The 14,065-nt window shown below is 42.2% G+C and overlaps 1 protein-coding gene and 1 non-coding gene across 4 annotated transcripts; both read right to left on the bottom strand.

Moving 5' to 3' along the window:
* Nucleotides 1–956: 956 nt before the first annotated feature.
* ZNF839 (zinc finger protein 839) lies at nt 957–13,304 on the bottom strand. 3 transcript variants are annotated; one of them, XM_074908683.1, is made up of 8 exons: nt 12,554–13,304; nt 10,721–11,653; nt 8,441–8,692; nt 7,558–7,650; nt 7,051–7,203; nt 5,235–5,375; nt 4,098–4,236; nt 957–2,332 (listed from the first exon to the last, which is right to left on the bottom strand). In XM_074908683.1, the coding sequence occupies exons 1-8, from the start codon at nt 13,217–13,219 to the stop codon at nt 1,344–1,346; spliced, it is 3,366 nt and encodes a 1,121-aa protein (XP_074764784.1). In that variant the 5' UTR covers nt 13,220–13,304; the 3' UTR covers nt 957–1,343. The 3 variants fall into 3 exon arrangements, with proteins under 3 accessions (XP_074764784.1, XP_074764786.1, XP_074764787.1); XM_074908685.1 differs by having other exon boundaries at nt 10,721–11,650; XM_074908686.1 differs by lacking the exon at nt 5,235–5,375.
* A 384-nt stretch (nt 13,305–13,688) lies between these two features.
* Nucleotides 13,689–13,762, bottom strand: TRNAI-AAU (transfer RNA isoleucine (anticodon AAU)). Its single transcript has one exon. It is a non-coding gene; the product is annotated as a tRNA-Ile (tRNA).
* Between the last annotated feature and the right edge of the window lie 303 nt (nt 13,763–14,065).

The raw sequence follows: 14,065 nt of genomic DNA, 5'->3' as shown, positions 1-14,065 counted from the left end.
ATTATCCTTTCTCTTGTTTAGATTCAATTTTAGTGTTTTTTTCACAGTAGCAAGACCATGAAAAATTAGTGTTCATACCTAGGAATAGTTCTCGTGTGTATTACAGGTCCTTTTAGCTGGTTTGTCCAGTTATCTCAGTAGCCTCCTATATTTAGCAATGAGGTGACACACACATTTTAAAAGGTATGTGGCCAGTTTTTGGTAGTGTCTACAATAGTTCATCAACAAAACATACTGGTCACTTAAGGCTGTTCTTTTCCTCCTGCCAAGCTTTTTCAAAGAAAAAACCAGTGCCTTAGACAAGAAGATGCTGGGAGGTCTCCACAAAAATATTACCATCCAAGCAACATACTGAAAGTATGACAAAAATACAAGATAGCAGTAGATAAGTAATTTGGTAAGTTTTCTCTCTGCACAGAGAAACAGGCATCATAGTCAAGGATACCTTTTCATTATGGTTAAATAGCAAAGGGCAGCGTGGAGTCACTAGGAGGGTCAAAGCTTAGAACTGATAAAGGATGCATCATCTGAAAGAAAAAAGTATAATACAAGTCTACCAAAAATAGACCATCATGGACTAAAGTAAAAAAAGAATTGAAGGTAAATCAGATCACTACTTACGCACCTTCCCATTTCTGTCTAAGTAACAGCAATTCCTGAAGGTGTGGCTGAACATAAGACAAGCATCCTGAAATACATTTCCAACAGCTCAGTACAAATCAGATCTTGTTTGAGGCTATTTTTGTCTCTAACTCAGCGGTTGCTTATTTAAGTAAGGATCAGCTAGGCTGTCACATCGTTCCTGGAATGCACAAATGTGAGTTATATTTAAAACTGCCCATTTCTCCAGGCAGATTTATGCACATCAAGTTTAGATGCTAATCAATATTCAAGCTAGCTTTAAGAAAGTGCAATAACAAAGTGTTTTGTCATCTCAACAGCACAGAAAATGCACGTTTCTATTATGGTTTTTATTTTACCCATATACAGCTCGCCAGTACACAGCACATCACTGCTGAACAGCAGTACAACTTTACTGCATTTTTAGATGGCTAGAGAGAAAAGGAATTAGGTAACAAAAGGGAATAGTGCAACAGTTTTAGGGTTGACAGATTTCCACTTTCCAACCACCCCCAACATATAAAGCAAGTAGAACGATGTTAATTCTAGAATTTTTGGTTGCAATGCTGCTAGATTTATATAAACATAAGTTATAAAAAGTACAGGGCATAGAAACAGTTTACAAATAAGTTAAATTTCAATTATTTCAGTATTCACATTAGAAAAATATACATTTTATAGAGTCAGTCTTTTCCAGAAGAAAGCATATACAGTTTTCTAATTTATGGCTCCAATTCACTTTGCGAGAGCAAAATATCTTCACTTTGGCCATCTGCTTCCATTGCCAGTAGTGCTTCCACGGTTTCCAAAGGTATCCCCTCAGGTGTGCGAATGTGCATTGTAGTACCATTGGAATCGGTTACAATAACGATGCCTTCTGCCTGAGACAAAACAGCAGTATCTGGATGAGACAGGATAAGCCCATCTGAAGTCTGAATAAAAATCTGTTCATGTCCCTGAGACAAAAAATCATGGCTCTCATCAGTAATCTCAAAGGCTACAGCTTCATCTACAGTAACTGTATTCTCCAGCTCATGTTGCTCCTCTGTCCCACAAGAAAATTCATTCATATTTTTTAAAGAGTTTTCATGGTTCACATGAGCAGGCAGGGAGGCTTCCTGGACAGCATTCTGGTGTGACTCAGTCTGAGCACTCTGTGGGTAGTTTATTGGCATGATGTTTGTTGAAAAAACTTTTTCAAGTTCCTGTACCTCATCACTCACATCAGCATTATTAAGTTGTTCAGAATGTTCTTTAATTGCAAAATTACAGTCTTCTTGCAGTTTCTGATATTTTTGATTGTGACCGTTTTCTTCGCTCATTGGTAAGTCAGTGCTCTGACTGCCCATTGCATTCTCTGAGACAGAGTTGCAGAGTTCAGGAGCTGACAGTCCCCCTGCCGCGTTCTCACTCACAAAGTGCGCTTGAACTAGTTCAGATGAGCCATCTGCTTCAACAGGCAACACAACTTCAGTATGCAGCAGAGACGCGTCGCTTGCCATATCTGGTCCCTGTATGTTCACAGGTTGGGAATACTCTATCCTCATTTTCACAGTCTGGGAGAAGGTACCTGAACTTTCAGCTTCAATTCTAACTCTTGAATCAGCAAGTGAATTATGTTCCTCTGCTGTTGGTAATGTACTTGCAGTTGTGCAGCAAGTGATATGCCTGTCTTCTGAAAGCAGGATTTCTCCATTTAATGGATTTAAACCTGAAAAGGTGAAAGAAATGTAATTTTATTGGGCAATCTAATGTTGCCTGTCCGAAAAATTATTTTTCAGCAATAATTTTGGAGGAAAAACTAGACTATTTCCTTGGTTTCTTCCCCCAAATTAGCAAACCTGAAGCACCTTACAAGAGTTTCACAGCACTTCCCAATGAGAAAGCCAGTATAAAAATACTTAAGGAATTTTTGGATAGTGAAATGATATTGAGTATTTCCATACCAAGGGACTTTACATTAAGAGGTGCATTTTTCTTTTAATCCTAAAACCAACGTGGGCTGAAAGTCAAACAGAATTTTTTCCTTCTGGCATACAGCTGGTAGCATTAAAACATAAAGAATATACCAGGCACAAAGTTGTCAGCTGCCCATCCCCATTACCATTAGTAAATTGACAGAAGCATTTAAACATGATAAAATTTCTGCTGATAAGCTCATCCTGGACTCAGACATGTCATTAAGTTACTACATATCTAATTAGCTGTGCTAATGGCTCCAGGAGCACTTTGATCCTGTGACAGAAAAGGTGCAACACTGTTCTACCAGTTATTTCACCTGGACCAGTAGCCAGCTCACAAACCAGTAGGTAGTTGAACAATAACTACTAAGCTGCAGTAGCATGAGCTGTCAGTTTTTATTATTGAACAAGCAGGTTGGGTTTGGGGTTTTTTGTTATGAAAGATATAACTGCACAACAAAGGAGGCCTAACTGCAGAAGGGCCATTTTTAACTTATTGTACTGTAGACTAGTAAAAGCCCTACTAGCAGATGCAAGTGAAACAAAGTTCAGGAAACTCGTAGCCCAGAAGAAAATTATAATACAACAAGAAATAAGTGTGGTCATGCAGAGAGCCTTTCAGAGAAAGAAAAATAAAGTAAGGGGGAAAACAAAAACACAACCACCGACAGAAAGACATGCAAAGGGCAAAAGGAAAGCGGCTTACAGCAACACCAGAAAAAGATATTTAGAAATCAAGAGGTCAGTACTGATATACACGTCTTGCTAGAATCGGGCAAGGTCTGAAATCTTTCCCAACAGTGATTGTAACGTCTCTGAATTACTGCAAAACCTCTGCATAAAAGACCAGCGGAGTTTTGGGAGATGACAGCTGAGAACCCACCCCTCTTTCCTTTCTAATCCAGTTACCCTGCCAATCTGAGGGGCAGGCGGAATAAAGACAAGGGAATAAAAAAAAAAAAAAAAAGGCAACCACCCAAAGACTGGTGCAAATCACGCCTCAATTCCAATCTTAAGGTCCTGCATCTCCCCTGGGACAGAGGACAGCGTGCACCAGCTCTCGCCCTCTCCCCCAGGATCCACAAGGCTCTGATGATTCTGTTCTTGCAGCCTGTAGGGGCAAAGAGGAAGGACGCACACACTGCTTCCTCCCCTGCTCTCTCACTGCTGACACAAAGGTCATGCACCACCTCCACTATAAGGGATAGAGCCGACAGGAAGCATTCAGGAAGTACGTTGTAGAGGACAGTTCTATTCTCATAGTACTGCGGTAGTAGCAATATCTGGATTGTCATGCATTCAGAATTGAACTACGGCTGTGATATGCACCATTCATAACTTTTTTTCCCCTGCCGAGGCCTTTCCAGTTAAACAGTTGCTTTTGAAGGACCTGGGAAGCAAGTTAAGAAATGCAGCCTCAAGACAAAAAACACAGTAGCTTGAAGAACGAAGATTATTTTTTTTTTTCAGTTCCTCCACAAACAGAACAGAATTGGAAAAATCTGAAAAGGTTACCATCTTTTTCAAACGGCGTACACAAATTCCCACTCTTTTCTTTCACTTCATCTTGACTGGTATAAGCATTATTCACATTCTCCATTACATCTTCTAACTTGGTCCGTTTGGCCAATGGCAACAGTTCCTCCCCTGAGCTCTGTCAATACAAGAGATAATTAACTGGCTGCCACTGTAACAGCTGACAATATTGGAAAAGATCACAAACTAACTGTGGGTGCTTCATGGCAGTGAACTGATGCTATCCTTGAAAACAAGATTTTACACTAAAGGCCTTTCTAAAAGGTAAGGGTTTAAACACAGCCCTCGCTTTGCCAAAACACTACCAATTACTTTGGTATTTAGTTGAAACAATCTGCCTTTGCTTCAACATCAAGATTCCGTCTGAGCTTTTGTGATTAACTGTACAGCATGTACTGCTATAAGCTCTCTCTCCAACTTCAGTAAAAGGCTGTGAACAACCTGTCCAGCATTGTTTTGTAGTGAAGAAAGACTTGTCAGCTCTTTAACCACAGGGAGAAAATGGAAAAGCACTGGTCTTATTTATCCACCACCAGAAACAAGTCTGGATTAAATAAAAAGTAGAACAGTTAAGGGGATGAACCAGAGAGATGTGACTTTCAAGAAGAGGAAACAGCTCCCTGCTACAGTTGTAAACAAGCTAAATCTGGTCAACTGGCTTGTTAGAAAGAAAGGAACTGTTTTCATGCACATCTACCACCAATTAGCAGAGCAACCACTTCTCCAATGTCCGAGCCGGCTGTAGGTTAGCCTGTTTACTCAATACAAGTTATTAGAATCTGAGAATCCTTCTCACTGTGGGGCTCCCATTTGCTAGTACTCAGCAAAATTCTTTCTTCCTTGTATCATGAGATTACCTGCAAGCTTTTGAGATTCTGTCTTGAATGCCACTAATATCTTCCCAACATATGTATTTAGCATGCTAGTTCATATGTTCTGCGACGATACCACAGTAGAGGGTAGCTTTAAGTATTTCCAAACTCCAAACACCACGAAAGCCTTACTTTAACACCAGTCAGATAATACTAGTATGATTTTGTAAGGAATAATTATGTGTTTTACAAAGTTTTAATTTGTCTTAGTTTTGTTTTTAGTTTTTACAAAGGTATTCCATACCTCAGCTAACCGTTTTTGTCCCAATATCTCCACAGGCACTTGCTCACTAACCATTTTAGTTATACATTGTGAACAAGAGTCTACACCTTGCGTCTTTTGTTCTCCAGTGAGTATTTCTGTAATTCCTAGTGATTCAGCAACCTTTAAAAACAGTTACAGGAAAAAAGTATAAGTTAGCCTCTCCAATCTGAATACATAAATGCTGAAATACTGATTTGTTTTCTTAAAACAACTAGAATTACACAGGGTCTAATCTGACAATCAATCATTACAGCTCAATGAAGTATCTAGACTCCCATGTTTTCTACTAGCCTTCGTATTAATAGAACACGACCTTCATTTGAAGGTGAATATTAACAGGCAAACTTGAAAGAATTAGGAGTACAATGGTTATATATAGAATACAGAGACAATTACTAAGAGCAGAGTTTAATACTGCTGAGGCTTTCCAGTATTTAAAAACCATTTAAGTCTTTCTATTTAAGAGTATCTCTTAGTGCTAGTTTAGGATTTCCTGCCCCCCCCAATTCCTGTGCTTCATCCTTATGTAGGTGTACTACTACTACACAGCTTCTCAAGGCTGGGTTGTTTTGTTTGCTTGCTTTGGAGTTTGGTTTGGTTTGTGGTTGTTTTTTGCTTTTTTAAAGAGCATAATTCTGTATTAAGAATGCACATTAACACTGAAGAGAAGCAAGAAAGAGGTTCGAACCAGTTTGGGACTGCCAGTATCAACAGCATCCCTTTACTTGGTGCAACTTCATTGAAACATCAGTGTTAATTACAAAATAGCCCCATGAGCATGCAGTAATTCTAGAAAGTTTTTTCATATGTACAGTGAACATCATGATTTATTCTGAAAAATAAATATTAACCACTGCTAACAATCCATACAGGACTTAATTTTTTAAACCAGGATTATTATAAAAACCAAAATATTATCTCCACCATCCCTACTCCGAGTTTTTCAGTACGTTCCCCTCCCATAGTTGTTGCAAGTTCAGTGCTGATGTACCCTAATGAGCACACTGTTTACAAATTTTGTTGGAGGTAGTATATAAAATAGTGTTTTCACTACTGGAAACAGAGAAGGGAAAACAAAAAAATGTTATGTACAATGAGCTGTTTTATTCTGAGCAAGGGGAACATAGATCGATGAAGATCCGTAAGGATAAATAGATCCGCATTTAAAAAAAAACAACAAACCAAAAAACAACCACCAGAAAAAAATCAAACCTACATTGTTTTTCTAGATACAGCTGCATAAATAATGAATCTGAAGAGTAACTGAAATAGCAGTTTGCAGTTTTATTAACTTATTCACTACCTTTCATATATGTTAGTACAACACTGAACTGCACAGATGCATTTAGTTTGTGCTCATTTTGCAATGAAACCACTTATCCCTTTAAATCAAGGCCTCTCCTTTTAAATACAGACCCGTCCTTCCTAATCAAACATCAAGATGTACTTTTATTAGCAGTTAATGCTAAATACACCTTGCAGTAACATGCAGTTTCATACTACTCTAGATAGGCAAGACATATCAGCACTGATAGAATTCTTTTTTAATATTTCTAGTTGTATCTACTACCATAAACTAGAATTGTAGTTTTATTATGGGTTTCTTTTTCTCTTTGGTTAGTTGTTTGATTTTTTACAATAATGTTCATTTTTGCTCATCAGAAACATGCTTTCTTCAAATAACTTTAGCAGCATTGCAAAGCTTATCAGACAAAAATGAAAATGCAAAGCATCTAAAATAAATAAAACAACAAACAAAAAAAAAATCAGGGTTCCAAATAGAGTGCTTTATTACCTTAGCATCTTTTATTTCAACAGGCTGGTGGCAGCTCAGCAAATCAGAATTACTGAGGTGATCATAAGCCATTTTCTTTACCATATTATGCAAGTCTTCAAATTCCCTATACACATCTGGGAAGTAAGCTTTGGCTGGATACCCCTTTTCAACCTAGAGATGAGGGGAAAAAAAATGGGTTTGTTTCCCCCTCCCTATGTTTAAAAAAAATATTAAATTAAAATCTCTCAGTTTGTTTTGGTCAACATTTTAAAATAGAAAGATTCAAGTCAAAAGATTATGGAATATTCAAAAATGCCACTGAAACACGCAGCAGAAAGCAAGGCTTTAAATCAAGAGACTTACCAGAGTTCTGCCTGTGTAAGACTGATGTGATGTATAAAACATCTACATTCTGCACAACTCTTAACTTAGGAAATTCAGATACATCTCTAAAGGAATTTTTTAATGTATACTAACAGAAGTGTCCTTAAAATAATTGAAAATTTTTACATAAAAAACCCTCACCTTCATCAACAGAAATTCATATACTGTAACAAGCTTCGTAAGACGTGGGAGAGCCAGCTCCATTAAGTCTTCATTATCACACTGTTGTATTAGCTGTCAAAAGCCAGAATGAGTTTATTAGAGCAAAGCGGCCTAGAGAGGTTATGAATCCCACATTCAGAACTATTTTTTTTTAAAGATACACCATATGTTTAAGCAGCTTTGAGAATAGATGCAAACATAGCACCAAAAGAGGAGATAAATTAGAAAACCTCAAAACAGTTACTACCCATATACAGACAAAACTCAGTACCACAAATGTTGCCAATTCACAGAAGAGCAACATCAGTAGATTTAGTAGCCCTGAAGGATCTTGCACAACTCACAGGAACAAACAAAAAACTCTGTTAGTTGCATGGATTTTAATGCCCATTCTGTCCCCCCCTGAGAGCTTTTGTGGGTTGTTTTTTGGTTGGTTGCGTTTTTTTCTTTTTTTTTTTTTTTTTTGTTGTCCAAATTCAGTTAGGTTTATTTCTTTTTACTGTGTTGGAGGCAGTAAGTAATAGTGGCTAGTAACTTTCCTTCTCCATAAAAAGGATAGCAAGAGTATATCTACATGTCAAAAGTCCCTTTCCGAACTGAGTTCCAATTTTCCCTTTGTCCAGTGTTCTGCTAGAAGTATTTTTTCCTTAAAAGACAACTTAATGTTTTCTTCTTAGAAGACATCTGAGACTTTCATCTTGTCAGTATATAAGGATGAACAAAAAAAAAAAAAAAAAAAAAAAAAAATCAACCTTTTGAAAATGATTCCTTGAAAATAAGTGATTAAAAAAACTAGGAAAAAAAAGAAAAAAAGAGGGCAGGGAGAAAATACTTGTGAAGTAATTGCAGAAGAGAACCATACCTCTTTTAACCTAGCTTTTCTTCTGAATACATTGTGATCTGCTGACACACTACTAAGTGACTTTGAAGGGGACTGACCAGGTCTGCTAAGCCTTCCAGAACACCTGGATCTTCCACCCATCCTTGGTCGACCACGTCTCTTTGGTCGTCTGGGTCTTCCAGGTCCTTTTGGTGTTACGGGTCCCCGGTGTCCCGAACTGATTTCATTTTGTTGTTCTGCCATCAAGGTTCTGCTTTCTGCAGACTTGCAAGTCTTAATTAAGAGAAAGACAAAGTATTTATTCACTATTTTGAACAGTGTTTTGAGGAATACAGTTTCATAATTAAGTTCATCTATGCAAACAATAGCATATTAAATAAATGCAAAACTGGATACAAGGATAAATGCAAAAAAAGTTGTGGAATAAATCCAATATGTTAGTAAGGCTGCTACTTCTGCAACACATATATGCCATTATTTGCAAAGTTAACATTTTTGATCCAAAAAATGTCATACAAAATACAGAGATTAAGGGAATATAGTTAAAGAGCTGTTTTATGTCAGTTAAATATGTTTACTTCAAAAATACTAAAGTATGTCCTCTTCAAAGGAGGTTGTAGACATAATCAGCAGTAATTTACTGCTTAATTAGCAGTAAAACAAACCCAAAGAAAAATTTGGATTTCATTGTAATTATGTCAAAGCATTAAGACTTCATATAAAGAAGACAAAAATTCTGAACAGCCATGAACAGTGACAAGTCTGGTAACTAAAATTCAAAATATATTGCAGAGTTTCCACATTTCAAAATCTTTAGTCTTCCCTAAGAACAAGGGAAGACTAAAGCAGCAACTTCTGTTATAAGACTCAACATTTTCTATTTTTAAGTTATTGTGATTTCAGTGCAAAGTTTTTTACTGATCCAAGCAGTGATTTCTTACTGAACACGTCTTCCCTTCCAAGCTAGAATTTCTAAGAACATCCCAATATTTTTTAAGAGAGTTTACAACAGTACTGAGGCCTATCAGGCTTCTTTTCATAATCTGTACATTTTCATCCCAGTATTCAGTAGCTCCCTACTATTGTAGTGATTAGGAAAGTTCTAAAAAGGGCAAATTTATGTCAGTTCTATCCAGGGATTAAATTGCTAAATTAGTTCTAAATATGACATCAGACCAGGTTGAGTGTGAGGATCTTGATTGCCTTCCTGTCTGTACCAGTGTACCAGTTTTAATAATTCTATTCCTTCTAGAGAGTATTTACCTGCCCAAAAACTGTAACAAAATCAGGGAGTTAAGCTGCAAATTTGTAGAACCCATATTTGCCACATATTAGTATTACCCATATTAAAAGTGGAAGGTACAATAGCAATCTAGCAGTCAGTAGCAGTATTACTTAAAAGACTGACTGACATTTTTCTAAATTCCCATAATCCTGGTGAAAATAAGTGCTGTACAGGGAAGTAACAACTACATAATAATACAGAGAGCAGACTTCAGATTCAGCAATTCTCTTTTTCCAAAGATGACAGAAGAACGTAGAGGACAGGGGGGGCTTGTTTGCTGCACTGGCATCTTAAACTGTAAATCTTCCCATTTCTGAGAACAACTTCACATTTACAGATAAAAGTAATAAATGTCACGCCGCTGTATCTAAATGAGTATTTTTTCCTGGGCAGCAGCTGTATCAGCTCTTGCTACAAGATGTTAAGAGTCATTTTAATATTAAACCAGAAACTTTACTTTGAAGTGACCAGCTTAAAACATCACGGAAAAAAATTTGCAGCTAAAGTAGCTTCCAACCCAGAGACTCAAGTTTCAAAGTATCTGGTTTGCAGGGGTAGTTAAGCCACACTTTCAAAACCTGCTCTAGGAAAAGCTGTGGTCCAGTGCTGGATTCCAAACAAGTGTCATCACAGAAAAATCTCAGTAGCAGAAATTCATAGAGCACACGATGTCTTGCTGTCTATCATGCTAAAGGCTGTAACTGAACAACACCGCATTCTTATCCAAATGCAGAGAAGGCAGCTATTTATGCAGACAAGGTTTTTTCAATCCAAAAACTGTGTCAGAAAATCAGTAACAAATGAACTCTGTGAACAATTTGTTTTATGTGCCTGTGGAGGCATACTATTCAATCTGCAACACTGCAAGAGACAATAATTTTATTTTTAAACCACTTTAATGGGAAAATAATTTAGTTTATCGGTTGGTATTTCTGAACAGTACAAGACTATGTGGCTACAAAACTGTCATTCTACTTTCCACGGAACTGACAGCTTTTCTGAGTAACACACCTTACCTGTTCTCCAGCCTTCAAATCAACAGTTTCTTCCAGACTGGTACCTAGTGCATTTTCATTATTTAAAGTGACAGCAATTGAATCTAAATGCGCCGGACTCATCGTTTCCTCTCTTATTCCACGGGTATTGCCCACAAATATACTTCCATTAGGCTTATTTAAAGGTATTTTTTGAGGTGAAGACTCCAGCTGTCCATGGCCTGGGTTAAGTTTATAATGTCTTGCTAATCCACCTTTTCCTATATAGGATTTTTCACAAGTCTGACACTTAAACATTTTGGGTTTCAGATTATAATTTGAAGAACTGAATAATGCATCCTTTCCCTTCACCTTCCCTTCTTCATCATCTTCTACACTCAGCTCAGAGTAGTCATCAGAATCAGACTGATGACCATCAGCCAAATCCTCCATTTTAATGAATTTATAATCTTTAGCTTTGTATTTGGGGGGGCGTGAAATCCGTCCAGAACGAGTTTTCACTTTCAAGGATTTTTTTAACTTGTCATCTTTTTGTTTTTTTTCAAGGCATGGTATCAGAGTATTTGCTGCACTGGCTGCAACCTTGGTAATGTTTGGAGACCTTGTAGCCGATACTGTGGCACGTGTAACTTTCTGTCCATTTAGCATCTTAGGTGGGGGAATCTTGTTCACAGACACCGATCCGTGAGCTGGTAAAGGTCTCTGCATAAGCAACTGAATTGGAGACTCGGAAGAACTATGCAGGAATAGCTGCTGCTGCTGCTCAGTTCCTGTAACAGGCTGTATCCTAATTATCTGGGGATTAATAATGCCAAGTCCTGGTATGCTAGAATTTCTACCAACCGACTGACTCAGCGTTATAGTTTTGGGCTGGATTGGTGCCAATGATGGCATTGGCCTTTCAGTTTCCTTCATCTGTCCTGGCTGCACTTGGACACAAATGGCTTCCAGCTGCTTTTGTGGAAAAAAGGAAGAGTCGAGATTACACAAATACAGTAGTTATAAATAAAGACAATACTTATCAAGATGATACACACATGCCCTTTAAAGAAAAGTGCAAAGAAACCAATGCACATCATTAGTTTTCCATTTCAACGCATCAAAGCACAGATGCCCTTCCTTAAAGCTACGGGCTTTCCTGCACATTTACTGATGTGACTGCTGTTCAGCTAAAGCATGTGAAGTTTGCTCTTCGGCCATGTCGCAGCCCTGTTTCCTGCTAGCAGCCCCGTTCTGGAATAGCAGGGTCAATGCCGTCACCTAGGGCGGATTCATAACCTTCAGCAAACCAAATGCAGGAGAACTGCTAAACGACACAGGCCGAATACCAGATCCAGGACATACCGTCCTAAGTTCTCTGTTCAAAAAGAACTTTGTGATGATGATTAAGAGGAGGTATGTGTTACTGTTCACCTCCCTCAATCTCCCCACCCAAACTTCTGCCTCAGCTCAAACCAATCGTTTGACAATCCCTGCACCCTAAAACGTGGGCCAAAAGCCCAGGTACTGTCACCTTCTTTAAGAGAGGCACGCATTATCTACCCGTGCATCACCACTAAACCACTACAAAACTGCTCTTCCAGGCTGTTTTAGCTGCACGTGTAGTCACACCGACATACTGACCGCATCAGCTAGTATCTACGTTCAAACGCGGATTCTTCTAAACCACGCTGAAAGTTCTTTCAGCTGCGAGACTCGAGTCTACACCCCAAGGGCAGGTGTGACTGAGGAGGAAGGCAAAGAAATAAGATCTAAAAAATTACACCCCACCCCCGACCTGCCCGCGGCGGTGGATTTCATCACCAAGCGGGCGCCGCAGGCTCCCTCCCTCCCCCCAGCCCCCGCCTCGGTTACCTTCTGCGGGAGGAGCCGGGCGGCCGCCATGGATTTGCCCTGCTGCATGGCGACCTGCTGGGCCACGCTCTGCAGCTGCTGAGCGGCGTTGTGCATGATGCTGGCCGGCGGCAGGGCGGCCCCGCAGGCCTGCGGCGGCAGCGCGCCAGCGTCCCGGGACGGCGGCGGCCCCGGGCAGGGCTCCAGCGAAGCGGCTGCCGGCGGCAGCTTCTGCTGCTCCTGGGCCTTGCTCACTTGCTCGATGACCCGCTGGAGCTCCGCGGGGGCCAGCGGCGTGGCGGCGTGCCGGGGCGGCGGCTCCGCCGTGTCCAGCCCCGGGCTCTCGGCGGCGGCCAGCAGCTGTTCCAGCAGCCGCCGCTGCTCCTCGGCGCTCAGCCCCGCGCCCTCCACCAGGCTCCCGTCCGCCTGCAGGTAGAGGACGGTGCCGGCCAGGCTCTGCGCCAGCTCCTCCGGCACCGCCAGCAGCTCCGGGCCCTCCGCGGGGGGCGGCGGGTCGGCGGGCCCCACCGCACCCCCGCCCTTCTCCGCCGCCGCCGGGGCGGCCCTGCCCGCCGCCACGCCGAGGGGAACCCCGCAGGCGGCGGCGGCCGCCCCTCCGGGGGGCTCGTCTTCAGCAGGAGGAGGGGGCGGCGGCGCCTCGGCACCCCCCTCCTCAGGAGCCGCCATCTTGGCAGGCGTCAGCAGGCGGGAGCCGCATCAGCCCCCGCGGGAGGTCTCGGAGGCGCGGGGCGAAGCGAGGGGCACCGGCGGCACGCGGGCCAATGGCGCCCCCGGCAGCGGCCCGCCGCGCCCCTGGGGCGGGGCCGCGCGGCACCGACGGCGGCCGCGCGGGGGCAAAAACCGGCGGCCGTGCCGACCGGCTGGGGGGAGCTCGCCCGAGGGGGCTTCCGTCTCCCGGGGCGAGGTCTGGGCGCCGCGCCCCGCCCCGCCGACTGGGGGGGTCTCGCACACCCGCGGGGCGCAAGGCCGCGCAGCCAGGGGCAAGTGAGCGTGTGCCACGCGGGAAGTGGAACCCGCACGCAAGAAAAGGCGCCGGCAGGGGTGACCCGCGCCCGCCGCAGCCCCCCTCGCGGGACCAGGGACCCGCCGCGGGGAGGGAACAAATCCGGCAGCGCGGAAAAAGAAAACATGTGGCTGGCCCGTACGGGGATCGAACCCGCGACCTTGGCGTTATTAGCACCACGCTCTAACCAACTGAGCTAACCGGCCCGCTGCCGGCCGCTCGCCCCTCCGCGGATCCACAAGGGCGCGGGGACCGGCGGGGCGAGCGGCCCGCGGGGCGCCGGGGTCTCGCACGGGGGAACGGAACACAGGCCCGACCGATCAGCCCTGCCCGCCTGCGGAGGGCCAGCGCCTGGGGGGAACAACCACCACGGGACACATTCGTGAGGTGATTTCACCTCGAAATCAACAGGCTGACCCCCAGGTGTTCTAGGGCGTAATTCAAGTTTCATTTAATGAAACAAAATGCTGATTTGGGGCTTTAAAGCACTTACTATTCTGCCTGTTCAA

Source organism: Athene noctua, chromosome 6, assembly GCF_965140245.1.
Source record: "Athene noctua chromosome 6, bAthNoc1.hap1.1, whole genome shotgun sequence".
NCBI lineage: Eukaryota > Metazoa > Chordata > Aves > Strigiformes > Strigidae > Athene > Athene noctua.
The sequence above is the reverse complement of the archived record's forward strand: the minus strand, read 5'-3'. Positions and strand labels throughout refer to the sequence as shown.